We start from the raw sequence: 26,800 nt of genomic DNA, 5'->3' as shown, positions 1-26,800 counted from the left end.
CCTTATATTTTTTTATGTCCTAGGTAATCCTCAGCATGAGGATTGCAAGGTAGATGTCTTCATTTGTCCAGAATACTCAGTGATCTCCTTTGAGTAGCTTTGTGATTGAGCAGGATTGATTTCTTTAATGTATGCAATTTCAATAGAAAATGGTGTTTCCTTGCACAGTGTATAAGCTGTTATACAGGAAGGAAGCTTTCTATGACTTAATGTGTAGAGTATTCTCCCAGGTAGCTTCAGATTCAGGTCTTTTTCCAGCCTCTTCCACAAGAGAGTATCCATCCCAGTTTCAGTATGAAAGTGTAGGGACTGCAGAGTAGTTAGGGCATTCCTGTAGGATTCTTTGGACATACTAGTTTAGAGGACAGGGTTAACAGAGGTCTTCTAAATCAACTTGATCTAGTGGAGGATGTCCCTGCTCACTGCAGGGGAGTTGGACTAGGAAACTTATGGAGATTGCTTCCAAGCCAAACCATTTTGATTCTATGTGTGACCACTAAGCATTAAGATGTCCAGAAAAATCCTCTGCAGCAGTTTATGAAGAACAAGGACTGTAGTGGATTTTGTGCTACGGGTGCTTTTCAGTGGCCTAAGTTCCTTTGTGACACCAGGAAAAATGTAGACCCCCAGTAGGTTTGGAGAAAACCTATGTGATCACCTTCACTTGAACACATATGACTTTTTTTTGCTTGAAATACTATTTAAGGCCTCTTTTAATCACAGAAGTAAGTATCAGGCACATACAGCCACATTCCCTCAAAAATAAAGAGCAAAAGGATTGACCCTGAAAAATATAACAATATTAAAATGGACTTCCTTTCCTTACTAATATTTGAGTCAACTCTGGGGTCTATGCTGCATCCTTGCCACAAGCTTTGCTATGAAAAATAATCATGAGTATCTAGAAGCTGTGCCTTTTCTTGCAAGTACCTGGAGCTGAGTGTACCACTTCAGAACTTACGTGGTGTAACAAGCTTGACATTGGGCAAAAGCTGTGTGAGAGTAATTGCATATTGTGCTCTAGTTGCAAGCATTAGGATATATATGGGTCCAGTTCTGGGCCCCTCAATTCAAGAGAGATGTTGAGGTGCTGGAACGTGTCCAGAAAAGGGCAACAAAGCTGGTGAGAGGCCTGGAACACAAACCCTATGAGGAGAGGCTGAGGGAGCTGGGGTTGTTTAGGCTAGAGAAGAGGAGGCTCAGGGCTGACCTCATTGCTGTCTACAACTACCTGAAGAGAGTTTGTAGCCAGGTGGGGGTTGGTCTCTTCTCCCAGGCAACCAGCAACAGAACAAGGGGACACAGTCTTAAGTTGTGCTGGTGGAGGTATAGGCTGGATGTTACGAGGAAGTTCTTGCCAGAGAGAGTGATTGGCATTGGAATGGGCTGCCCAGGGAGGTGGTGGAGACACCATCCCTGGAGGTCTTCAAGAAAGGACTGGCTGAGGCACTTAGTGCCATGGTCTAGTTGCTTGGCTGGGACTGGGTGCTAGGTTGGACTGGATGATCTTGGAGGTCTCTTCCAACCTGGTTGATTCTATGATTCTATATGGAACACGTAACAGCATTACAACACAAAAAAACCCAGAAAAAGACAACTGGCTATCAATGAAAGCTTACAACCCAGGATGAATTATTCTGTAGTGATTGGCTTTTGAAAACAAGCCTGAAACCTTGAAATATAAAAATGAAATTGCCAAACAGAATCCTTCCATCATTCACAGGACTGAGACTTAATGATCTCAAAAAGATTCTAGATGTTCTGACTCCAGAATCTCATTAATATCATGATAAATCAGGTGTGCAAAACTGTAGCGGTGGATAAGGCATCATCCTTCAAACTAGAAAAGAACAAAACTCAAGAGATGTTGATGAGTTAAATGGAATAGGAGAGTTTGGGGATGAGAGTTATACTGTTGTCACTCAGTGACTAAGTAGTACATGGCAACAGACTATGCTGAAAGGAACAAGGTCTGAAAATATGAGTGACCTTCTCCTTACACCTTTTTTCAAGCCATAAAGAGTTATGACAGATGGAAAGGTGATAACCACAGAAGAGAAATCTAGGAGAAAATTTACTCTGAGTCCAGACAATTTCTTACAGACAAATGCTCAGCGAATACAAGCTTGACAGCAACACATTTTATATAGGTGAATCAAAACCATGTATATACTGAGCTATCATCAATAGTGACTAATGTCTGTGTCACATAATCTTCTTTCAATTATCCTTTGATTCATTTGACTAATCATGAAAGTTGAACTTTAACAATCTAAATGAGGAAGCTTATACAATCTGCAGTTGTCATGAGTGCTCTCCTCTTTGCTTTTTCAGCAGATGACAAGGTGGGGGGGGGGGGGCAAGAAAAAAATAAGAAGGTAGGGGGAGAAAAAGAAGGAAAAATGGATTTAGGAACCTAGGAGGATGTCAGCTAACAAAGTCAGAGGAAAAGAGTCATCTGTGGTGCATCACAAAACATCACCCAAGAAGTGGGGGGGTTAGACATATAACCAGTTTATTCAGCCGCTGTTGCCGGCAGTAACTACTTCAAATGAGTCACTACTGCAACTAAAAATCTACTTGATGCAGAGGTTCACGAATAAGTCAAAAAATGTCTTCCTCGACATTGCTACCTGCACTTCCCTGAAGAACTCTTGCAGATTTGGGTAGAAATTGACCAAAATAATAGCTAAAATGGCTTCATCAAAGGTGGTGAAGTGTAGGAATAAGAAACACATCTGAAGTCAACCTCCTGTTTATGTGTCATCATCAGAGAATGACGTTGCCAATAAATTCCCCAGCAGAGGTGTGTGGGGTGTGGAAGAAAGATCTGCACTTTATAGCTGGGATGAAATGGCTGGTACTTTATTTAACTTCCTTCTGATGTACCTCACCATTCCATTTTGTGAAAAGCCATATTGCCTGAGGGACACAAACGTAAAACTGGTTCTGAAGTGAGATCCCAAAAATGAGTAAAGAAAATGGCTTTCCTGTATTTATTTCATGGTTAACAATTCATCTTTTCTTTCTCATGTAAGTTGTGCTTGTAAGTGTTTTATTAACTAAGAAAACAACAAATACCAGAGCCTCCTCTCAGAACAAGTTCTTTCTACTCCTGTAAATACTGCAGTCTGCATAAAATGGAGGACAAATGCAGAAGATCCAATATCAGAATCCCATTTTGGCTTATTTTCTACTGTTTAGTAGAGCATAAGAGCAAACATTATCAGCTAGGCAACGTCTGGTGCTTGGTTCAGCAGCTTCTGTTTTAGAAGAAAGTATTCATTAGGGAAGTGTTGAAAGGTTTATGAAATGTTGCTGTTACTTGGGTAAGCTGAGCTGGAGATAAGTAAACTAGGACAATAAAATAGCTGCTTCATTGAAGATGGCAAACCATGCCATTTCAGTCATGCTCTTAGCTTAACTACTGGAATGTAAAAGTGCAGAACTACTAATGAAAGGCAGTTTTTGCATCCTGACTCTGCACAGCATAGAGATGTTCCTTCAGCTTAAATGTATACTCAATAATGACAAGCTTAGCTACTTGCTGTGACTTCTAAGCACACCTGATGCAAGAGAAGATCAGGCTTCTAAATCAAAACAAACCACTCCTACTCCAGAGAGAGTGAAATTAATAGATTTGTTTAAGCCCCAGAGAAGTTAGTGAGAGTTTTGCTATTAATGTCACAAGGAGCAAGATGTTATGTAGTAACTCTAAAGTTAATAGAGTTAAGCTGGGTGGGAGCACTGGCTGCTTCATGTAAAGCAGAAGAATCTCCTGCCCTTCGGAACATCTGAGCCCTTGCATTAGGAAACTCACGTTTTCATTGCTGTGTCCACTTACTGTCATGCAGTGATGTATTAACTAAGCAAAGCCTATGATCCCAATAGCATGACTAGCTTGAAAACATGATCATGTTTTGGGAGAAGTACAGGGCACAAACAGTCCTTGGCTTTTTTTTTTTAGCTGACATAAGGAAACTTTCCTTTGTTTGGATTATCATTCCCCACACTGTTAAGCTTGCAAATATAAACTCAATAAAGGAAAGTTAGCTCAGCTTACTGAGAATTTGCATCAAAACTTGGAGCTTTACATTTTGTTTAGCTAAGGTCAGTGGTCTGCAATTAACCCTTCTGAGTTACTTCAGATGGAGCTTGCTAAAATACAAACAACTTTTCTTATACCAGAAGTAAAGCAAAGCATCAGTTTATTTTGCTTTTGCTATACAGTGCAGCTGTTAATACAAACCCTGCAAGGGCTAAACTTCAGTAAAAGTGAATCTTTCAGTCTTTGACTGTGAGAAATCTTTGTTCAGTTAAGATAAAAAACCTTTAAAGTGTCTAATAAAAACTTTGTCTTGGTTTGCCTTTACTATCTTTAGCCTGATTTCTGTAATCCACAATGATTCCTTCTTATCAATAGCCTTGCATTCCAAAGACAGGAGATCACTCATTTTGGAAAGAATAAGACAAGTTGCAAGTTTGAATCCTATAATCCAAAGACTCCTCAGGTATGAAATAAGACTGACAGGAGACTCACTCAGAATGCTGCCCTGAAGCTCCAAGTCAGCATCAGTAGTTGCATGAGATGGGTGTCATGTTTTTACAACTACGGACACTGCTAAAGTTGTTTCAGGAGCCTGTAGTGCTTCTGGAGAAAAGATTCTTGCTAGTGTGGAGTTCCTTGTTAAACTTCCACTCACAAAGAATGTTAAAACAGAGATTAAGCCCTCAATAAAGTGAAATCCCAGAAGTCTATTTAGAGATTTTAAGTTCCTCTAGCACTTCTAGAACTGCAGAAGGAAAATCAAGTTTGATCCACAATTCTTGCCAGTCGTGATATTTCATTCTTGATCGATAAGTGTTTCATTTATTGGATTTGAAACAGCTGTCTTCAAGTATTTTTTATTTATTTCAGTATATTGATACAGAACATTAAGATATCTGACTCATTTTTGGAAAAGTATATATGTATGATTCAATAGAAGAGAATAGAACATAAGTGGCTTATGATTAAATCAGAGAAACAAGCAGAAGTATCTTTTGCATCCAGAGCTCTTAATTCTGTATTTCATCCTTCTCTCTTTTTTCCCTCCTGCCCCATTCCCTGCATCTTTCTTAATGATTTTCTCTGGCTTTCTTCTCATTTTTTTCCTTTGTAGTTACTTTGCTTCATATCTGATCCCAGTGTCCATTCCTTGATTGTTTGGATTGACGTCTTCAGTCTCCAGTTTGTTTTCTCTGCCATTGCTTTTCCTGGTGCCTATATTTTTCAGGTCATGCAGAGAGATTTTCATGTTGTTTCTTTTGGTGCTATTTCTAGAGTTTTGAAAGACTAAATGATAAGTCCAGCAAGTACATAGATCTCATAAAATAAACCTGGGGTAGAATTTTCTCCACTGAGTATTTCTTACATGTTTGTGATGGTTTGGGTGTTCCCCACCTCCCCACACTTTAGAAATCACCCAGACTAGACTCAGCCAGCTCTGGACATATGAATGAAGCTTATATTTACAGCTAGCACAATATACAAGCAGATATTTACAGTATATACAGTTATAGACAGAAATATACAAGGTAAAAGGTAATACAGAAACACAACTCCCTTCCCAGAAACCTGAGTCCCCAGGAGGGGCTCTCAACCACCCCTGCACCTTCCCCCTGCCCCTCTCAACCTTACCCCAGTCCCAAGGAAGAATAGAGGTTCAGCCAAGAGGTTAAGAAGCAAAGGTGGGTTAGGCCAACACAAAAGACTACCTTACAAGAAAGGACAGCTTTTCTCCCTAAGGTCCAACTCCTGATAAGTTCTTATGGAAAAGCTTGCACGAATCCTCGACGGCTCACATACTTTATATTAGGGCCATATAAAATCTATGCTAACTATAGGTTAATTCAGTACAGTGCAGGGTCACCAGTTCACCAGAGACAAAGGAAGACCTAACACACGTGAAGAAAAGCTAACAAATAAAGCAAAGATTGTGTAAACCTTTAAAATAACGTGTCAGCCCTTGTAAAAGATCAGTACCTGTAAATGTGTGTGTCGTTATTACATTTTTGCAGACATCCACACTGCAAAAAGTCACATTTTACAATAGTTTAAAGACTTTTTTCTACATTTCATTAATGCACTGTGAAAATGTATGTCATTGTGTAAAATATCATTAGATTATAGTCCTCTGTCTTTTGTAGGTAGCTATTTTGAAAGTACTGCCAGAAACACACAGCACTCCCACAAATTGCCTTTTTTAAACTAAAGAGCAGCTTTACAGATTCCCTTGACACCTATTAAGTATGAGCTAATACAGCCTCCATGCCACCTACACACCATCTCAGCATCTATTCCGTAGTTTTGAATGTCTGTACTTCTACATCCTACACTTTTTCTGTAATTTATTTTTTTTTTAATGAGAGAAAGAACAGCCTCCTCCTATCCTTTCTTCTTCCTCTCAGGGAAAAAAAAAAAAAGAAAAAAAGTAAAAGAAAAAAAGAGACCTCTAGCAGTAATTGAAGCTTTAGTAGTCATCAATGACAATTTTACTTAATCTTTTAAAAATGTGTCATTTTGAAAAATAACATTTAAAACCCTAATGCTTTTCTAATTAAAATAACTATGACTGTAATTCACAGATGGTTTACTTTTACAGGAGTCTGAATGACATTAAAATGTGAGACTCAGATGAGAGCACTTTGTAGTCCAGAAAGTATTGAAATGGGAGTGTGTTAGTGGAAGAACATTTTAACCTTTTTTGCCTCTAGGCAAGCAGGAGGTGTTTGTAATTAGAGAAAAGATCAGAATAGGTGGCAGCCTCAAAACCTGTTTCAATATCTGGCATGTGAAATCCCAACATTTTTCATCATCACTGCTTTCACTGAACACCAGAACTGTGCAGAGGGCAGTAAGACCAGCTTGTCAGTAAGGGTCACTGAGCGCTGGAATAGGCTTCCCAGAGAGGTCGTGGGGTCTCCTTCTCTGGAGACTTTCAAGGCCTGTCTGAGTGTGTTCCTCTGTGATCTGTGTTAGGTAATATTGTCCTGCTCTGGCAGGGGGGTTGGACTTGATGATCTCCTTGGGTCCCTCCCAACTCCTAACATCTTGTGATCCTGTTCTCAGTTGGCTTTAGACTATTGCATTTAGTTCAAAGACTGAGCAACACAGTTCTTCAGCTGTACTAAGGTAATCAAATGTGTTATAGCAGTCTCTTCTATACATGCTTCTGTCTAAGCTCTGCTCTCAACAGACATGACACGTGATGTAAAATCTATAAATAGCTTTTATCCAAATTTAAAATGAATTTGTATTGACATTTGGTATTCATTCACTTAAAATTTGTAGCAGGCTTCTACTAATGAAGTTCATAGCATAAGTGATGGCACAATAATTCAATTTACATTGTTTCTAGGGTGTAAGGTGGGAGAAAAGAGCACTAATGCTTTGCATGTCCCCCGGTTAGCTTTGTAACCCTACAATGGCAGACACTAGGGACAAAAGTGACGATAATTAGTAGTAAGGAATTGTCAAGACTGTGATTTTGTGTCTGCACACTGCAGAATAAATTGCAACTCCATGTTTAGCTAAGTAACAAATGTGAAATACAGCCTAGATGTGACCATATGAGGCTAATGAAGAAGAGGATGGTTAAGTTTGCCAGGGGCATTGCTAGCAATCGGGGGGGGGGGGTGTGTGTTAGAATTTTAGAATGTAACTTTTCATCCCCTTTTCTGCTGTCAAAGCATCATAGTATTGCCATAGAGAAAGGAATGTTTTAGAGATTCTCAGGGAGGAAGTAAGGGTAGAAACAAGGATTTTGAGGAATGGAGGGAAAGAGGCAGAAATGAGGAAAAAGTGGCTGATTTGCCTGTCATAGGCCCAAGCCAGAAGAGGGAGGGAAAAAGGGCCCCAATGTGATGTAGGGGGGTTGTGGAAAAGAAAAGAGGAGTATAAAGTGAAAATTTAATAGGAGTAGGAGAATATAGTTTTATTAAGCATTTGTATCTCATCTTTGGTTGTCTGAGCTACTCAGATACAAATGGTAATTATAATAACTACATGATAATTTAATTACAGTTAACCATATGAATAATAATTCAGTTTTTCCTGTAGAAGATTCCAGGATTTAAGGTGATGTGAGCAAGAAGATGGAGGGCTTCCTAGGAAAAGCAGGTAATAAGGAAAGTCCAGTCTGTGTTTTGACAAGATGGATGGAAAAAATGCTTGTTTCATGAGGAATTATTACAGAATTCACACGGTTTAGTGGCAGAGTAGATGGGGTGGGAGTAGTCAAGGTGGAGTTCTGGTGTATTGGATGAAAGTTGAAGGCACAAAAATAGAATACTTGTTGGGAAGAGAGGAAAAAAAAATGCAATTTGCTGAGAAATCATGAAAAATGTGTTTGTTCATGATGCAGGATTAGATATCTAAAAGATACCGTAGAATCAACCAGGTTGGAAGAGATCTCCAAGATCAACCAGTCCAACCTAGCACCAGCCCTAGCCAGTCAACTAGACCATGGCACTAAGTGCCTCATCCAGGCTTTGCTTGAACACCTCAGGGGTGGTGACTCCACCACCTCCCTGGGCAGCCCATCCCAATGCCAATCACTTTCTCTGGCAAGAACTTCCTCCTAACATCCAGCCTGGCACAACTTGAGACTGTGTCCCCTTGTTCTATTGCTGGTTGCCTGGGAGAAGAGACCAACCCCCACTTGGCTACAGCCTCCCTTCACGTACTTGTAGACAGCAGTGAGGTCAGCCCTGAGTCTCCTCTTCTCCAAAGACGAAGAAATGAACTCTAGGACATACATATGTCCTCTTCATTGGAGAAGAGGACATATGTATGTCCTAGCTTTCGTTACTGTTGATCACTAAATGCTGCACATCTGACACCAGTGTTTGGATTACAAACACTTGAAAAGGTGTGCAAATGTCCCTGCTGTCTCCAAAATGATCCTTGTCTCCCAGATATATACTGGGATCTGGGAGATAGATCTAACAGTATAAGTATATGTAGATATATACAGATACATACAGCAGACTATGGAGCAGTACAGTAGGATGGTACAGGAAGAGAATGAGCTTATAAACTGAAAAGAAGAGTTGGACTGAATTTGTGCAGTTTCAGCCAGATGTATATTAATTAATTGGTATGCCTATTGGCCATGCAAAATTAGTGGCTAGGCACAAGCTATAATCTACACTGGATAGCACATGATGCTAATACAATTTCTAAGAAGAAAAGTTCCTTCTGCAGTATTCCTGAGAATAAAAAGGTTTAGGAAAAGCCATTATTCATCTTTTTTTTTTGTGTGTGTGTGACTTACTGTTTTTAGAATAACTAAAGTTGTGTGTGGTTTGGGTTGGGTTAGTTTTTTGGGTTTTTTAAGGCTATTAGAAAGGAATGCTTTTGAAGATTATGTAGAAAAGAATTTTTAAGGATTGTTTCAGCATGTTCAGAAGGTATCAAAAGGAAAATATTTTCTTTTGGTCTAACAAGCTGAGGTTTTTTTCTGTAAAGGAGAAAGGAGATTGCTATTAAGATCCCCATGAACTAGATTAATTCAACCAAATAACTAGTCAGCACTAAAATAAGTTTATGCACTCAGTCATTACTTGGGAGATTATTTTTCACAAACAAATCTCCTCTATGTCTGGCTTCTTAGACTTGATTCTAAAAGGAGACCTGCAGAACAGCTTCAGGAGACATGCCTGGGAACTAGGATTTGTAATTTTACTGATTGGGAATTATTCTCACTAGTGACACTGAGTTTTCCCCATCCTTCAACTTGAGCTAAATTTTACCTGTTCCACAGATGGCAGCTATTTGTTAGCATTTTCTGTTCAACATGGGTTTATGGCTTACCACCTTCCTCTTTGCCCTCACCCACCTGTTTTATGAAAGCTAAACCTTGCTTTCTCTTCTTCTATATACCACATTAGCGCAATTATGTTCAGAATGTTTTGGGGTTTTTTTTCCAACCCATATTAAACTTGAAGATTGTCCTATTTGTTCTGAATGATTTGGAACCAAAAGGGGACTCTGCATCTGACAGCTTGCACATCATTTCCTAATGCATCTTCTATACAGCCCAGTGATACTACCTCTCAGCACAAATGCTGGCATTGCACTGCTCTTAAATTGCATATCTCATCTCAATTCTCAGCTGGATTGTGTATGTACTATTATTATTCACCTGTCATTGTTTTGGCCTTTTTTGTTGTGCTCACCTTTCCTCTTGGTGGTGAAAGCTTCCATGCTGTTTGTATTCTAGATAGGAGTCCGAAAAGTGTTTCTTAAGTACTGGCAAGCTGACCATCTCAACGATTTGTGCCTTCAGCTTCAGAAGAAAATTATAACCTGCCAAAAAGGTAACAACTACAGAGCAAGTATTCCTGAGCTGTCACTTTGTAAACTGACCAGAATACTGCATAACAAAACAATTTTCTCTTCTTTGAATAGTTCCTTGTATTTTATATGTTTCCCATTGAGACATTGTTCCAACTACTTAGACAGCTTTATTGAGGTTATATTAGCATTGGTGATGCTTGTACTTTCTGTCTGTGAAACATACTTCTATGGCAAACTGCTGATTGTAATTAAAACTTGTGGGATCTTGGATATTTCCTTTTTAAAGTATGTCCACTGACTTTTCAAGACATAAATATCACCTTTAATTTCTTACTGCAAATCATGTAGCGTAACAGTGATACAAAACTGCAACGTGTTCAAGTATATCCACAGTGAATACAAAGGTAATAATTTAATAAGTTTAATTGTCTTTATTTTTCCTCTTTTTGTACAGCTTTTGTATTTGACCTAGGATACTGTGTTTAGGCAAACTTGTTCCACTTTTATGCCTGCATTTTTACTAAGGTCACAGGCATTTTTTGGCACACTTTTAAAAGAAGATCTTATCCTCTGCTTCTTGATTTCCTGTTGCTTCTGTTCTGTTTCCTATGAGAATCTCAAATAACAGCTGAAGATGTGAATATTGCTTTGTTTGAATAAGCTTCCTTCACATAATGCATTATTTATCTAATTGGCTGATGTCTGTGACAATTCCCATTATCACCTTTTTTAAAGGAAATGAAAAAGACAAAGACTTATCTCAGTTTTCTTTTTAAACATGTACACAGTATTGCAGACTTAATATATAAACCCTTTTCATTTTAGCTGTCTGTTCATCATTTTGAGCACATAGTGAAAAAGATGAAACTAAGAGAAAACTTGAAGGAAGTGAAGTAAAAATTATGTCAGTTTAGGAATCAGTGTGGAGAGCAAGAGCTGACACAATCCACATCTGAATATAACTTGGGCTTGTTTTTTTTATACCAATCCCCCTACTGTAGTCATGCTTCTGATGCTGAGTTACCAAAGAAAGGTGATATTTACCTGTCAGGGTGCTTTAACATTACCCTACACCAAAATGTAAAACATGCTTGCATATATTTGTATTTGCTGAGGTAAGAGAACAGCCAAACCCTGCTACTGGAAGAATGAAGATAATAGGCCTTCTGCACTCCTTGCAAAATTCTGGTGGTTTGGGGTTTTTTTCCAGTGTTTTTTAGTTTGGTTGGTTGTTGTTTTGGTTTTTTTTTCCCTTGAAAAGCTGTGTGTTCAAGTACTTTTTGTTTTCAAAGCTATGGGCCATCTACATGGTGTTTATGGTCTAGGAAACCTGAGATAATTAGAAACTTGCAGGACTAAGAAGTAACTAGACATCTATTTCATGACATTAGCTTATGAAATAAGCTGCTCTTTATGAACATGTACAATTGTAAGCTTGCAGAATTAGCATGCCAAAGTTCTCTGGCAGGTTGGGAATAGGATAGGACACCTGAGTGTTATGTAATCCTAAAATTTAGATCAGTAGACATTTACACTGGCATGGTGATGCTTAATGAGTAATGGTATCAGTTCTGCTATGTACCCATATTTTTCTCCCCTCATCTTTGCATCCAGAGAACTTTAGAAGTTAAATCTCTCTTGATGGCATATTGACTAATAGCTAAAATAGTTCATAATATCAAGGTTAAAACGTATTATATTATACCCATATAAGGACTTAAAGGGAAAAACAGATCTTGCCCAAAATTATTCTCAACTGTTTTTACTTCAGTTTTTCCAGAAGTCTCCATTCACATAAATCTGGGGAGAAACAAAACTAAACAAACCACCTAAGCCTTTTTCTGTCATTCTGGAAGTTCATTTACACAGTTAAAGAAAGGGGCCAAACGTAATTCAAAGGCATGTGCAGAAACTCTTTTTTATTCTAAAAAACAGGTCTGTGAGTTTAGACACTTGGTCATACTTTTTTTCACAGATATGAGAACTACCTATGGGAACTTTTGACCTCACTGAATCACTGAGAAATTTGGTTTTGTCTGTAGGAAAGTCCATCATGCTGAAGTTCTTCCAGCAGAGTTCATGTAGACTAGGTATTACTGTTAATACATTGTATATGCAATAGTTAATGCATTGCTCACATAACTTTGATCCAATCTACTTGAATTTGTATTATTCTGATCTTTATCCTTAGGTGAACTGTAAAGAAATAGATATTTTTTTAATTCTCTGTGGGTGCTAACTTCAGTTATTTTAATTTACATAAGTGATAATTATTTTAGATCTACATACATGAGAAACAAGTTCAGAAGAAAATCCTAGTATTCATACAGAAGTTGATGAAACTGAGCAGTAGAAGTCTAGGAGATGACAATTTCATTTAACAGATTTTGAGATTATGATTTTTTTTTTTTGCTCTGTGTTGTACTGATGATAAAATCTTTCAAGTGTTCTCATAGAGAAGGAAATGTGATGAAATGTCCATCTTCTAATGAAAACCTGAGGTACTCAGTTTGTGAAAACGTGTGCAAAGAAAAAGAGAGGTCCTGACCAAACTGTTGAATGTTTCTTCAAAGCATCCCAACTTTGATGAAAGTCTGTAGTTCAGAGTAGCTATACGGTCTCTCAATGCTAGTGGATATCACTTCAGGCTGCTTCACATTGTTCATGCCCATTAAGGCCAGCACGCTGAGGTAGGTGATTCTCTCTCTATCTACTCCATTCTGGTGAGACCCCACCTGGAGTACTGCATCCAGTTCTGGAGCCCCTATTACGAGAGGGATGTGGAGATGCTGGAGTGTGTCCAGAAAAGGGCCATGAGGATGGTCAGAGGGCTGGAGCACCTCTCCTATGAGGACAGACTGAAAGAGTTGGGGCTGTTCAGTCTGCAGAAGAGGAGGCTCCCAGGTGACCTTATTGTGACCTTCCACTATCTGAAGGGGCTGGGGAGGGACCTTTTAGGATATCAGGTAGTGACAAGACTAGGGGGAATGGAGCAAAGCTGGAGGTGGGTAGGTTCAGGATGGGTAGGTTCAGGCTGGATGTGAGAAGGAAGTTGTTCAGCATGAGAGTGGTGAGAGCCTGGAATGGGTTGCCCAGAGAGGTGGTTGAGGCCCTGTCCCTGGAGGTGTTTAAGGCCAGGCTGGATGAGGCTCAGACCAGCCTGATCTAAGGGTAGGGTGTCCCTGCCCATGGCAGGGTGTTTGGAACTACATGATTCTTGTGGTCCCTTCCAACCCTGACAGATTCTATTATTCTATGATTCTGTTAACAATTCTATGAGAGGACTGACCTTTGCATTTTCTTCTCCTAACCAGCCTTAGTCATCTAAACAACCATTTCTGCTGCCAACATAAAAGTGTGCACAGACACACATGGGCTTGTAAAAATGTTACTTTAAAATACAGGCTTTTTTCCCAAATCCATCTGGGATTTTATGCTTGAGCGTTTGTCAAATACTCTATTTGCACTGCAACAGATAAGTTTAAAGAAAATACAGGAAGCAAAGGAGCAATTTGTGATTATTAAGCTTTGTGAGCAGTGAACTCTGATAATGTTCTATGCATATGTATTCATTACGTTTGCAACAGCAGGATTACGGATTCAGGCTCAGTAGCATGTATATGCAGTGTGAGTGCTCTCATTAAATTGTCAGCAAATAACTACAATTAATTTCCTTTTCAACTAAATTGGGGAAGTGCATTCATATTTCAGGTCTAAAAGACATTTTAGAATTTAGCTAAAGAGATTGAAAATGGCATGCCTGATTCTGACCATAAAAATGTAAACCTTCAAAGTCATCCATTTAAAATAACCTTAAAGTATCTGAACATGAATGCTTCCAAAGCCAGTGCAATTTGGATAGGAGCAGTGTTAGTATGTTAACATTAATCCTGCTTATATTTTGTCATCTGGGCAATGAGCATCTCTAAAATAAACACCTCATTTTTGCTATCCAAACAAGAAGTTAGAATGTGATAGAAAATACCTTATATTGCTGTCTTGGATGTTTGTTTTACTCAATAATGTTTTGCATTCACAGAAGACTAATTCTATTTCTCTGCTTATATTTTTCATTTGAATTAATTCAGCTTGACTCTGTCATTTAAGGTTGTGCCGCAATGTTCCTAGGGTGGAACCTTAATTACATTGCTAAAAAGGCACTTTTTAATCTTACAATTTAATATTAACATTTTCCAGTATTTTCCTCCAAACTCAAAACAAACATCTTAAACAGAGTATTGCCTGCAGACTTCATTTATGAAAAATTTCCATTTGAGCAGAGTGAGAGTAAGTATAATAAGCAATAATGAAGTTTGACCTAGTTTCAATATATGCAAGCTGATGTACTGAAAATCAACAATATTTCAGGCAATGGCTGTATAATTCTAAAGCAGTTTCTTCCCTGTGAGGCATGCAGCAGTGATTCTAGATCTGGAAAGAATCAAGATGTTGTGGAACTTGAAAAAAAGAAAACAACACACAAATAAAGGACCTTTAGTTAGCATATTTCTTCCCTCTAAGGCAAAGCAATTGCTTGTAGAACACTAATACCACCTGTTGTATGTGGAGTGATTACATTGATGCTGCTTCATCATGGCCATGGAGATATCCTAGAATGTCACAGAATGGCAGGGGCTGGAAGGGACCTCAAAAGGTTCAGCCCAAGTCTATCCCTTTTATTTCTGATCAGAGGGATACTTCTGAAAATTCAGGGTCTAAGTGGTATTTAGGTTAGGGAAGTAGTACAGAAAGGTATTATAGGAGATAAACCAAAATCTTCTCTCAACGTAAGCCTGACAAGGAGTGTGAAAAATAAGCCTGATGGATACACAAAGCTGATGCAATGCAGGTGAAAATTTTAAACTGAAAAATACAGATGTGAGGTGACAGATGCATTTGAGAAATTTGCATTGAATTAATGTAATTGTGTTTGCTGAGAGGAAATGAGTAAGAAAAAGGTCTTCAAGTCACACTAAAAGATCTTTATTGGTTTTGATTTTTTAATATTTTTTAAGGCATATTGAAATATTTAAAGCATTTTTAAAAGTTAACCAAAACCAAGTGAACATTTTATTCCCACTACATTCAATGCAACAATAATTTATTCAAGATTTTATTACAAAACAAATGATCTTTTGACCTTTGCAGTGTAAATGCATGCTGCTTTCACAGTCTGTAGCATGTATCAGCATTTTCAGTTGTAATGTAATAAAAGCTCATGTTCAGTGAAAGTAAACATTTTAAGTTGTCATAGCACAAATTAACAAATTAATTTACTATCAATACTTCATTTTAAACAGTGGCAGTAGAAAACAGAAAGAGTTCCACTTTAGTATGTTGCTTATATGCCATCATATTTCTTCCTCCTTTTTTGTGTGTAAGGCATTGAATGAACTTGATTTACTCAGCAGAACACATAGTAACATTAGTTTATTCACCAGTTCCCCAGCTGACTTTCATTGGTCCATATTTTCTCCTTTTATAATAGTCATCAGAGGATTTCTAGCTCGCCAGCGCTTGCTACAGAAGATGAGCATCAAACAGCAAGAGGTCACCTCAATCAGAAACTTCTTGCAGAACGCTGAGGACATGGGATTGAAAACATACGATGCCTTGGTCATTCAGAATGCTTCTGACATTGCCCGGGAAAATGACCGTCTCCGCAATGAGATGAATGCTGCTTACCACAGAGAAAAGTTAGAGGCTAGAAACAGGCCAGAAGAAGGGCATAAAAGGTAAGTTTCACTGGTTTCCTTTTCTGCTTAGAAAGTCATGGAAATGACTGAGCAATTCCAAGAAGATTCCCTAATATGTACACAGCTTAATCAATGTTAGGCCTTTTTTATTTTTCCTATGCAGCAAGTAACTAAGTCTGGAACCTTAAGGACACCCCTAATGCCCTGTTTAGGGAACAGTGAGCTTTAGAGGATCTTATTCAAGTCTCTGAGGCATTTGTTTTTACAGATTTTTTTCTAATTTTGCAATAAACACATTACAGTTGAACTTTCATCAAACCAAAGAAACAACAGGAAAATTCCTCTAACTTAAAATTCCAGCACTGGGAAATTGCCAATGCAATGAAGAACAGCTAGGAAGGTGTTAAAGTGCAATGGAAGTCCTGATTGCGTATTGGACTAGGTAAACCCATTGTGAGGAGGATTCCTTTCTCTTATCCAAAACCAGGTGAATGGGTTTTGACTCCCATCAGAGTTTGTAGGAGTACCTATTTCACAAATGCAGCACATGCTGAAGAGCCTTTCTCTAGGAACTGAGTCCCTGATCTCTTTTCTCTCAGACAGCTGAATGAGCAAAGGTGGCATTAGCACTTAATAGATTTGTATCTGTAGTAAGAATGTGTCTTTACCCTACTGGATGTATAAATGTTTATTTTTCCATAGGAACTTCATTTTCAGTCTGAACAATTCCGTTTACTTTCATTGCTTTTGTCAGTGACTTTTATTAAAGTGAAAATGGCAGTGCATCTGCTTAATTAGCTTCAAATATCCCAGTGATTACATACTGGAGGAAATGCCTTTGTAGGAAAGACTGTAATTAAACATTACAGTGAAAACAAATTATCCACTGAGCACCATGCTTTCATCTTTAGCTATTTCATTTACTACATGGGCAGCTGGCTATATCCTGTGCATGAATTCCAGCTCTGCTGGTGATTTGCCATGCAGAAATACAATTAAAAAAAACCAAAAAACAAATGCTCAGGGATCTGTTTGTAAAATGATGGCATAGACATCTTCTATCTAATACATTGCCACTCTATGTTAAAGGTTTTTCAGGATTTGGATTTTTGGAGGAATAAAACATTACAATTATTTTTGTAAGTCTTTTTCCAATTTCTTGCAACGAGCTGATAAACATTTCACAATATTGAGGGAGCTGGGCCTGTTTAGCCTGGAGAAGGGGAGGCTCAGGGGTGATCTTATTACTGTCTACAACTACCTGAAGGGGCATTGTAGCCAGGTGGGGGGTGGCCTCTTCTCCCAGACAACCAGCAATAGAACAAGGGGACACAGTCTCAAGTTGTTCCAGGGTAGGTATAGGCTGGATATTAGGGAGAAGTTCTTCACAGAGAGAGTGATTGGCATTGGAATGGGCTGCCCAGGGAGGTGGTGGAGGCACCATCCCTGGGGGTCTTCAAGAAAAGCCTGGATGAGGCACTTAGTGCCATGGTCTAGTTGATTGGATAGGGCTGGGTGATAGGTTGGACTGGATGATCTTGGAGGTCTCTTCCAACCTGGCTGATTCTATGATTCTATGATTTGATTCTATATATATTGAAATAGGAGGGGAAAAAAAAAAAAAAAGACAAAATTTGAAGTAAAACTCCAAAACTGCAATGGAAATAACTAAATGATGTCATCATTAATATCGTTAAAATCATAACCAATCATTCCGTTTAAACAGGAAGATAGAGAGCTGAGTCGAATCTTCAAGCAGCCAGAGTAGCTGGTTAAAAAGGTCATCTAATATTTTAGAGATTTGTATTGTCTAAATAGAATTTATAGTTGTCTTTTTAGAAACGGAACGATAAAGGCTCAGTTTTTGCTGCCTCAGTAACTTTCTATTAAAGTGGATTTCCCAGAAATTATCATTCAGATTGAAAACCCGGCACTTGATTGTGTGTAACAATCAAAGTGTGAACGATTCATTCCGTGAATGTCTGATCAACTTTATGGAGCTGCTTAAGGCAGGCTGCGTTTGTGTGAAAAGGGCCCAGTGTCCTGATTTATCATGAAACAGGAAATGGAAGAAAGCTACCAGCTCGCTCTGGATTTGTTTGTGTGATTACTACACACATCCCCTAGACGCAGCAGGGGAGTTGTGAGATTGTTTACCAAAAAGCTGTTGTTATGTTTGCATGAGCAGGTTCATTGTTATCGCTTGAATAATGCATCTGGGCCTCTTTTCTGTGTTTTCAGAGCTGAAGACAAGGGTGGGAAGGTCTCTGAGGACAGCTTTGCTGTCTGTCGAACGCCTAAACACTTTCATTCCAGCTCTGTCCCTGTCCCCATGGCAGTGGACGGCTTGGTACATTCTGTGGCTGGCTCATCCATCAGATCCCCCTCCTTGCACTCTGTGTTAAGCATGGATGAGAGCAATAGCCTGCCATCACCAAGGAAACAGCCTCCTCCCAAACCAAAGAGGGACCCCAACACACGACTGAGTGCATCGTACGAGGCCGTTAGTGCCTGTTTGTCGGCAGCTTCTAAGGAAACCGCTAATGAAGGTTAGGCATAAAGGAAGAAACAGTCGCAAATGTTTCTCTAGGTTATCGATTTATTCTATTCACTTTGATCGTTTTAAACGCAGTCAGGCACCTTTGAAAAGTTCTGCTTCCCTGAAATATTTCAGTGGCAGTAATTAAAATTAATCAACTTGTCATTTGTTTCCAAATCAGCAAATAATACTCATGTCTTCGAATTGCCTGGTTTGTCAACAACTAAAACCCTTTTGCAGAACTCTCTGCGGAGACAAATGATCTGTCAACATGAGCCATTCTACTCCACTGACCATTTTATTTCGCCTTGTAAGCTGTACATTAGAGTATCTTGCATCACTAAAATGGCATGTTTGAACCTTGAATTTCACCAAGCTAAACACTAAACTTTCTCCTGCTTTTTCTCCATGTTCACATTAATAATGTGTGCATTCAGTGGTTTATGTTACTGCCATAACTTGCTTACACTGAATTTTTTGTTTAGAAAGAGAGTTCTCTGGAAGTCCCAAAGTGTCTCAATGCATTATAGTACACATAGAATAGTTTTGAGTTCAGTTGTTCTGTTCTCCTTCACCTTTGAAAGGAATGAGTAGAAGATGAAGGGAAGGAGTGTATTCTGTTTTCTTTTGAATAAGCTTGACTTGTCATGCTTTGTGTAAAGGATCCTCTAGACTTACCAGGAAAGATCCTTCAGGTTGGCTTTAAAGCTACATATAACCATTCTCTAATCCTGCATACAATGAATGAAAAACCTTTGCAGCTCCCTTTTGCAAAATCATTACTGTCCTCATGTCCAGTTAGTTAGATCCAAGTCCATTTTTCTTAGCTTCTTTCTTGCTTGTCATTCCAGCTGTGTGTAAGGAGAGATGAACTATGTTCAATATGCTTTTTAAATGGTATGGTTTAAGAAGCTCTGTAGTGGTTTCAGCTTTCTTTGCCTAGCTCTGCAGAGGTGATTCTTTTAATGGAAAATATCTAGCAGAGGTTTTTGGAAGGATGACTGTATGTGTATACGTAGTCTTAACACTGATGCTTGCATGCGCTCATAAAACAACTTTGGAGTTTTTCTCCTTTTTGTGAAACAATAGGGCTGGTTTCCCTGCCACGTGCTTGTTTTCTAAGGATTTTGTCCATTTCCTGAATCTTTGTCCAAAAGCAGTTGTGATTTACACTATCTAATTTTGATCATAAAAGACCAATCACTGAGGTATCTGGTCTTTCCACTCTGGGCATGCCTGCAGGCCATGAAAAGACACCTAGTTCAGTTAGCTGTATACTCTGTTAGAGAATTGCCCTCAGGCTTTCAGATTCTCTAACTTTATAAATTATTTCTACACCCACGAAGAAGAAATAGGTGTAATATCTGCCTATCATTTGAGTTTTATAGATACTACTTAGAAGAGGGATGTTTCAGTTAGTATTCTGTGTCAAAGTAGCACCATGCTGAAACTCCTAGCTAAAAGCATGCTCATCTTCCTTAGAGTAAAAGGAATAATGAGCACATTTCCTCGTGTGTTACAGATTTTGCAGTGAATATTTGAATTCAAAAGATCTTCACAGAAGTCTCAGCTTTTAGTGGCAGTAGACATTACCAAAGCACATTGTATGCCCAGGTAGCAAAGGCTTGTGGTTCAGAAGCTGAAAGTTCAGTATTTCACTCCTTGAAATATTTACAGGTTTGATCAAACCCCTTGGTGTTTGTGACTGCTGCTCATTTTAAAACTAAGCAGCTTTTCAAGGCTTAAAGTACTAGATCTGTGTTGGAAAAAAAATTACTCTATCTGTTAATAACATAGACATTTTTTTGCTTTCCTAGTACTGACCCGTCCAAGGCCACACAGTGATGACTACAGTACAATGAAAAAAATACCTCCCAGAAAACCAAAACGAAGTCCCAACACAAAACTTAGTGGATCTTATGAAGAAATACCTGGCCAAAAGCCTGGGGATGTAAAACAGGCAAGCACAGTATGTAAACCAGGTGGCTATGACACAGTAACAGTAGAGAGAGCAGCTTCTGCTGATGGACGACAGCATGGTGTGTTGAGTCTCTGCATGTCACAAGAGGAGGAGGAAAATGAACCTGTCTATATTGAAATGGTAGGGAATGCAATGAAGAGCAGTTCTACTCAAGCAGAAAGTCCAGAGCAAGGAGAATCTGTATATGAAGAAATGAAATATTTTATACCAGAAGAAGGAACCAATGGTAATGGAATAATTCCAGTAGTGTCTGGATCTCCTCCTCTGTTGTTTGAAAGCAAAAAAACTGTTCTTATTGAAGATGGAATGTTGGATGGAAACGGTCAACCATCTTTGATCTATAAAGACTCGTGTGACATTCCAGCTCCTTTCCCTAACTTGCTCCCCCACAGACCACCACTTCTTGTGTTTCCTCCCACGCCTGTCATATGTTCACCTGCATCTGATGAATCACCTCTAACACCACTAGAAGTCAAAAAGCTTCCTGTCTTGGAGACCAACCTAAAATACCCTGTGCAGTCAGAAGGCTCAAGTCCGTTATCACCACAATATTCCAAAGGCCAGAAAGGGGAGAATGAAAGACCAGTATCTCCAGCCTTGGTTGTGTTCAATGTTTCCAGCAAAGTGACTCCTCCTTCCACACCACCTCCTCCTCTCCCACCACCCCCTCCTCCTGTACCACCTCCTATTTCCTACCGAGCTTCCACCCATTTTGCATTTCCTCCAGAGACTTGTGCTAGTTTTCTGATTAATACAGGGAAAGCAGGTACAAACTCAGATCCATCAAAAGCACCTCAGAGACCAAATCCTGCTCAGCTTGGATACTCATCTTCCCCGTTCTCTAAACTGCCTTATTCCCCAAAAGTAGCAAGAGCAGATCACAGGAAATTGAACTCAAATTCATCATCTTCATTTCCATACAGCCCTACAAACTCAAGGTCACTGACCAGTCCCCTGGATGAATTGACTAGCTTGTTCAACTCAGGACGGAGTGTGCTACGAAAATCTGCAGCAGGACGTAAGATCAGGGAGCCAGAAGGTAAGATAGGTCTCTCTGCTTCTCTGTAGCCTATATCTTCCACACCAAAACTTTCTCACATTGGAATCTTACTGAGTAGGTAAAAATTAAAACAAAACAAACAACAGAAGAAAAACATACAGAACATACATTCAGAATAAAAAATAGAGGTCTTCAAGTTCTCTCCTAAGTCTCAACTTTTTACCTTAGTATCTGTATGGCATAAAGGTGAATGGATTATTTTTAACAGTCCAGCAGTCTCAGTAAAATAAATACGGATGTTTCAACATGTGAAAAGGAGCTTATAGTATCAACTTGTAGAAATACATTGAATGAACTCTATGACAGATGTCTGGTAGATAGTATGTACTTTGGTTTGAAGATTTGAAGATTTTCTTGAAAGGTTTTAAGGCTTCATTTCCATGAAATTTTGAATTTGGTGTCAAAACCTTTATCAGTCTCCTAGATAAAGAGTAGATGGAGAATCCTGCAGCAAACTATATTTATTTCCCTTTTCTGTCCTTTTTATTCCTAGCTTTCCTGTTATTTATATGCACTTATGTACATATGTTGTGGAGGGGATTTCTCTTATTCTTCCTCCTTTAGGGGAAGGTGAGAAATTAATTTGAGGCTGTATTAATTTTTTATAAAATTATTTATTAAAATTAATATTTACAAATTTGAACCACCCCCAACCACTATGTAATTAAGTTCTTTTGTGCAAAGTTATGAAAACAGTTGGGATATATTTACAGGGATTGGATTATTAAATGGAAATATCAAATTATCAACAACTGCAGACAGAGAGAAAGATTCCCTTAAGCTTAATGCCTCTTAACAACTATACTGTCTGCCCAGCAAGGGCTGAAACTGTGTCTGCTCTTAAGACAGAGGTAGCTTATATTACAAAGGAATTGAAGCTTGCTTAAATGTGTTGCTCTTAAGTATTAATTATTAATCACCCTCCCGGGATTGTGTCACAGCGTGTGCCCGGCGTTTGGGTCTTGGTGAAGCTGGAGTCTGTCCCAGCTTGCAGGAGAATGATAAGGTGTTCCCAGTCTCTGGGGTAAACAGGATTTTCTGACCTTGTCTCCTGGTGTGAAGTGGTCTCTGCCTCAGTGCTGCTGGTTCTGGATGATGTGTGTGTCCAGGGATGATCAGCTGGCAGGATTTCCAGATGCAGGAGGAGGATTTGTCCGTGTAGCTTCTGACATGGTCGTCTGTACAGCTGGCAAGCTGTGTTTGTAGGTTAGCAGACAGTCTGAAAGGTCTGCTGGGCCTAGAGACAGTCTGAAAGGTCTGCTGGGCCTAGAATTTTCCAGGCTTACAGGGCATCTGGCAAGCAGGGTCTGCCAGACTGCAGGGAGACTTGAGCTCTGTAGATAAATGCAGGATAGCAAGCCAGTGTGTACGGCTGCTCTTGAGCTTAAGCAGGGAGCTCTCAGCTCCCCATACATGTATGAAGTGCAGGCGTGCATGCACTCTGCTTCTCAAAGGGTTCACAGGCAGCTTAACTGCGCCTTGAGGTCAATGCAAGAGGTCTGAGCCTCTGTAATGCTTGCAAGTGAGTAAGGGCCATGCAAGCAGGTCAGTGCAGCAGGGTGCTGCTATATGGATCAGAGAGCTGAGTCTGAACAACTAAGTCTGAACCTCTGAACGCTCTGCACCTCTCTCTATAGACTCTGAGCCGAGATTCGTGGCTCATTTGGCCATCTAAAGTGACCAATCAGGCTGGCAGTAAGACCAAACCTTACCTTAATGGTCAGTAGCTGTTTGCCTGGACCCTCCCAATTAGGGGATCACCTGGGTGGACCCCAGGGATACACGGACTGGGTGTGTGTTTGTTACACAACCTGTTTACTGCCATAGGTCCCTGGCAGAAAAACATGTCCAGGCATGTAGAGGCATAGGGAGGCCTCTGTTTTGGGGCTGTTGCCCCTCCACCACAACATACATAGAAATTGCTTGATATCCTCTCTCTCTGGCATCTGGAGAATACCTTTTGTATTGAGGGCAAAAGCCATGTATAAAAAGAAGAGAAACTTGTCATTTTGCAAAAGACTTTTGAGACCACAGTCCTCAGACATTATCATAGGTTTGGTTGGTTGGGGTTTTTTTCCCTTGTCCAGGTAGTAAAGGGTTTAATGTTGTTACTGGAACAATTCTATTGATCTTAGAAATGCTGAAAATGCATCCTGATGTTAACAAATTCTGCTTTGTAAGGGTGAGACACTCCTGACCTAACTTTGTCCATCTAAAATCTCCACATGTAGTCAACAAATCCTTAGGCCATGGAAAGACAGGCATTGTGAGGGTTTAATTCCTCCCACATAACTTCCTACATTTGGTATAAGGAAAGCCTAGATAGAACCATTTGGGTTGGAAAAGACCTTTAAGATCATCAGATCCAACCATAAAGCTAACATTGCCAAGTTTAACACTAACCTCATCCCTAGGAACCACATACACGTGTTCAGGGAAGGCGACTCAAGCACTTCCCTGGGCAGCCTGTTCTGATGCTTCACAACCCTTTCGGTGAAAATGTTTTTCCTAATGTCCAATCTGAATGTCCTCTGGTGCTACTCGAGGTCATTTCCTCTCATCTGATCACTTGTAAAGAGAGCAACACTCACTTGGCTGCAACCTTCTTTCTGCTAGTTTGTGGAGAGTGATAAAATCTGCCCTTAGCCTTCTTTTCTGCAGGTTAAACAGCCCCAGTTCCCTCAGCAACACCTCACAAGACTTGACCTTTCATCACTTCATTGCCCTTCTCTGGACATGCTCCAGCACCTCAGTGTCTTCCTTGTAGTGACAGGCCCAAAACTGAACATGGTGTTTGAGGTGCATCCTCACCAGTGCCAAGTAGAGGGAGACAATCACTCCGTTAGTCCAGCTGGCCACACTGTTTCTCATACAGGCTAGGATAGTGTTGGCCATCTTGGCCACCTGCACATGCTGCTGGGTTACCTTGTCATAGAAGATCAGGTTAGTCAGACAGTACTTGCCTTTCACAAACCCTGACTGGACCTGATCAGCTACTTCATAACTGCCCTGGGTATCGAGATCAGGCCGACAGGGATGTCATTTCCCAAATCTCCTTCCAGCCCTTCTTATAGATGAGCATCACATTTCCAGTCAGCTGGGACCTCCTTGGTTAGCCAGGCTTGTTGATAAATGATGGAAAGTGGCTCAATGGGTGCTTCCACCAGTTCCTTCAGTACCCTTAGGTGGATTCTCTGTGGCCTGAAATACTTGTGTATGCGGTATAGCAGGTAACTATTTGCCCTTAGATTATTGCACCTTCATTCTTCACCCTGTTACCATCTTCCAGCTCAGTGGGCTGGGTATCCCAAGAATTTATTTACTATTAAAAGCTGAGCAAAGAAAGCAGTGAGTACCTTAGCCTTTTCCTCATTCTTGGCCTCTATGTTTCCACTTGCATCCAATAAAGAGGTAAGATTCTTCTTAACCCTCCTTTTATTGTTGATATATTTACAGAAATGCTTTTAAATTGCCTTTTACTGCAGTAGCCAGATTAAGTTCTAGTTTGCCTTTGACCCTTCTAATTTTCTCGTTGTATAATCTCACAACACTCTTTAGTAGCCCACCGCTTCTTCCAAAGGTCTTAAATTGACTTTTCTTTCTGAGTTCTAGCCAAGGCTTTCTATTCAGACATGCAAGACTCCCACCATAATATCTGCCTTTTTGGCATTCCCCCTGATTCTTACCAATGAAAAAAATTATACTATTGTCTCCATCTTAAAGCTGTAGACAGTCAAAACACTCCCTAACATACAGGGCTACTCCATCACCTCTCCTTCCTTGCCTATTCCTTCTGAAGAATTTAGAGCCATCCATTACAGTGCTCCAGTTATGTGAGTCATCCCACCATGTTTCTGTAATTGCAACTATGTCATAGTTTTCTAGCTGCACAATACCTTCCAGCTCCTCATATTGTCCATGCTGAACTTATTGATGTAGATACACTTCCCTTGGGGTATTGATCCCACCACCTTTTGCAGGCAGAGATGCCCAAGTCCTGTTTTTAAAATATAAAACAAAGCAGTAAAGAAAGGGACATATTAGCTTCCTATTCACTGCCCATTTCCTTAAATGGATACTACTCCATTGATTCTAGTCTCATATCCTGCTGTTTGCAGTAGTAATAAAAGCATGTGTTTGTGTTTGTGCTTGTGCTGGATATACATGTCTGTCTGTGTGCCATCCTGTCTCTTTGTCCCTAACAATCTTTCTAGCCTTCAACCAAATAAAGATCTCAAAATTAAATGACTTTTATCTCAAAGGAGGTAAAGATCTCAAAACTAAATGAGTTTTTACAGGACTCGTGGAAGTTATTGGCTAAGTGGAGACAAGAGACTTGTACTAGGTGAAGGGCTTATATCAGCTGTCAGAGAAACTGTGGTGAACAGAAACCTTGTGGGCCCTGCAGACCTGAAAAAGCTTTATCTGGGCCTCCCATGTTCCAGTATATTTTTAATCATTAGAGTTCATCAGTTCTTAACCTGAAGAGAATGTCATTTGCTATTCTGTATATACATTGGTGACCTTTGTAAAGGAGGTAGTACAGTAGTTTTGGTTGCTTTGGCAAAATTACTTGTTAATATTCGATGCCTATAAATATCTGCAACCTGTTTTTATACATTTGGTTTGTTGATTGTTTTTTAGATTGTCTTGGTTTCTTCTATAGAGTTTAATCTATTTTTACCTACTGCAAAGTAACTGTTTAAGCCAGCTGTTTGGACGTATTTTCTGAAGGCCCTCTCAATGCACTTAGTGGTAAGCCTACTCCAACCAAATCACAAAACTGACCTTAACCTTGAAAAAAAAAGTGTTACTTTGAAATAGAGGATTTTTTCCAACACAATTTTCAACTAACCGTGACCCCGGGATAGGGTTCAGCCTGGATCTCCTGTGGGATGAAGCTGGTGCATTAGCAGAGGCTACCATAAGAAACCTAAATTTACCTTTCACATGGAAAACGGTGTACTTCTAAATAATTCATCAAGGCAGCACTAAGTATGAAAGATCAAAGTTCAAGAAAGATATACGATAAAACACCTGAATCAATATTTTATGAGCTGGGAAGCTACTGTACAGTAAGTGCAGTCACCTACAAATAGCTCAGTGATGAGCAGATGGATTGAAAGTACCAAAGAAATGTAGGTGAATGCATGTGTGCATCTTTAGTTTGCCTTTTGTCATA

The 26,800-nt window shown here is 39.5% G+C and overlaps 1 protein-coding gene across 4 annotated transcripts in view; it reads left to right on the top strand.

Annotated features, from left to right (window-relative positions):
• MYO16 (myosin XVI) overlaps positions 1-26,800 on the top strand; it is a 438,909-nt gene that overhangs the window by 369,794 nt on the left and 42,315 nt on the right. For all 4 annotated transcript variants that reach the window (XM_064143768.1, XM_064143767.1, XM_064143769.1 and 1 more), the window contains 4 exons: positions 10,266-10,362; positions 15,831-16,077; positions 18,280-18,587; positions 20,395-21,597. In XM_064143768.1, coding sequence (XP_063999838.1) covers positions 10,266-10,362; positions 15,831-16,077; positions 18,280-18,587; positions 20,395-21,597 — 1,855 coding nt within the window. The remainder of the gene's footprint in view (positions 1-10,265; positions 10,363-15,830; positions 16,078-18,279; positions 18,588-20,394; positions 21,598-26,800) is intronic.

The sequence above is a fragment of the Pogoniulus pusillus genome, chromosome 5 (genome assembly GCF_015220805.1).
Source record: "Pogoniulus pusillus isolate bPogPus1 chromosome 5, bPogPus1.pri, whole genome shotgun sequence".
Taxonomy (NCBI): domain Eukaryota; kingdom Metazoa; phylum Chordata; class Aves; order Piciformes; family Lybiidae; genus Pogoniulus; species Pogoniulus pusillus.
This window is presented reverse-complemented; position numbering and strand designations above follow the sequence as displayed.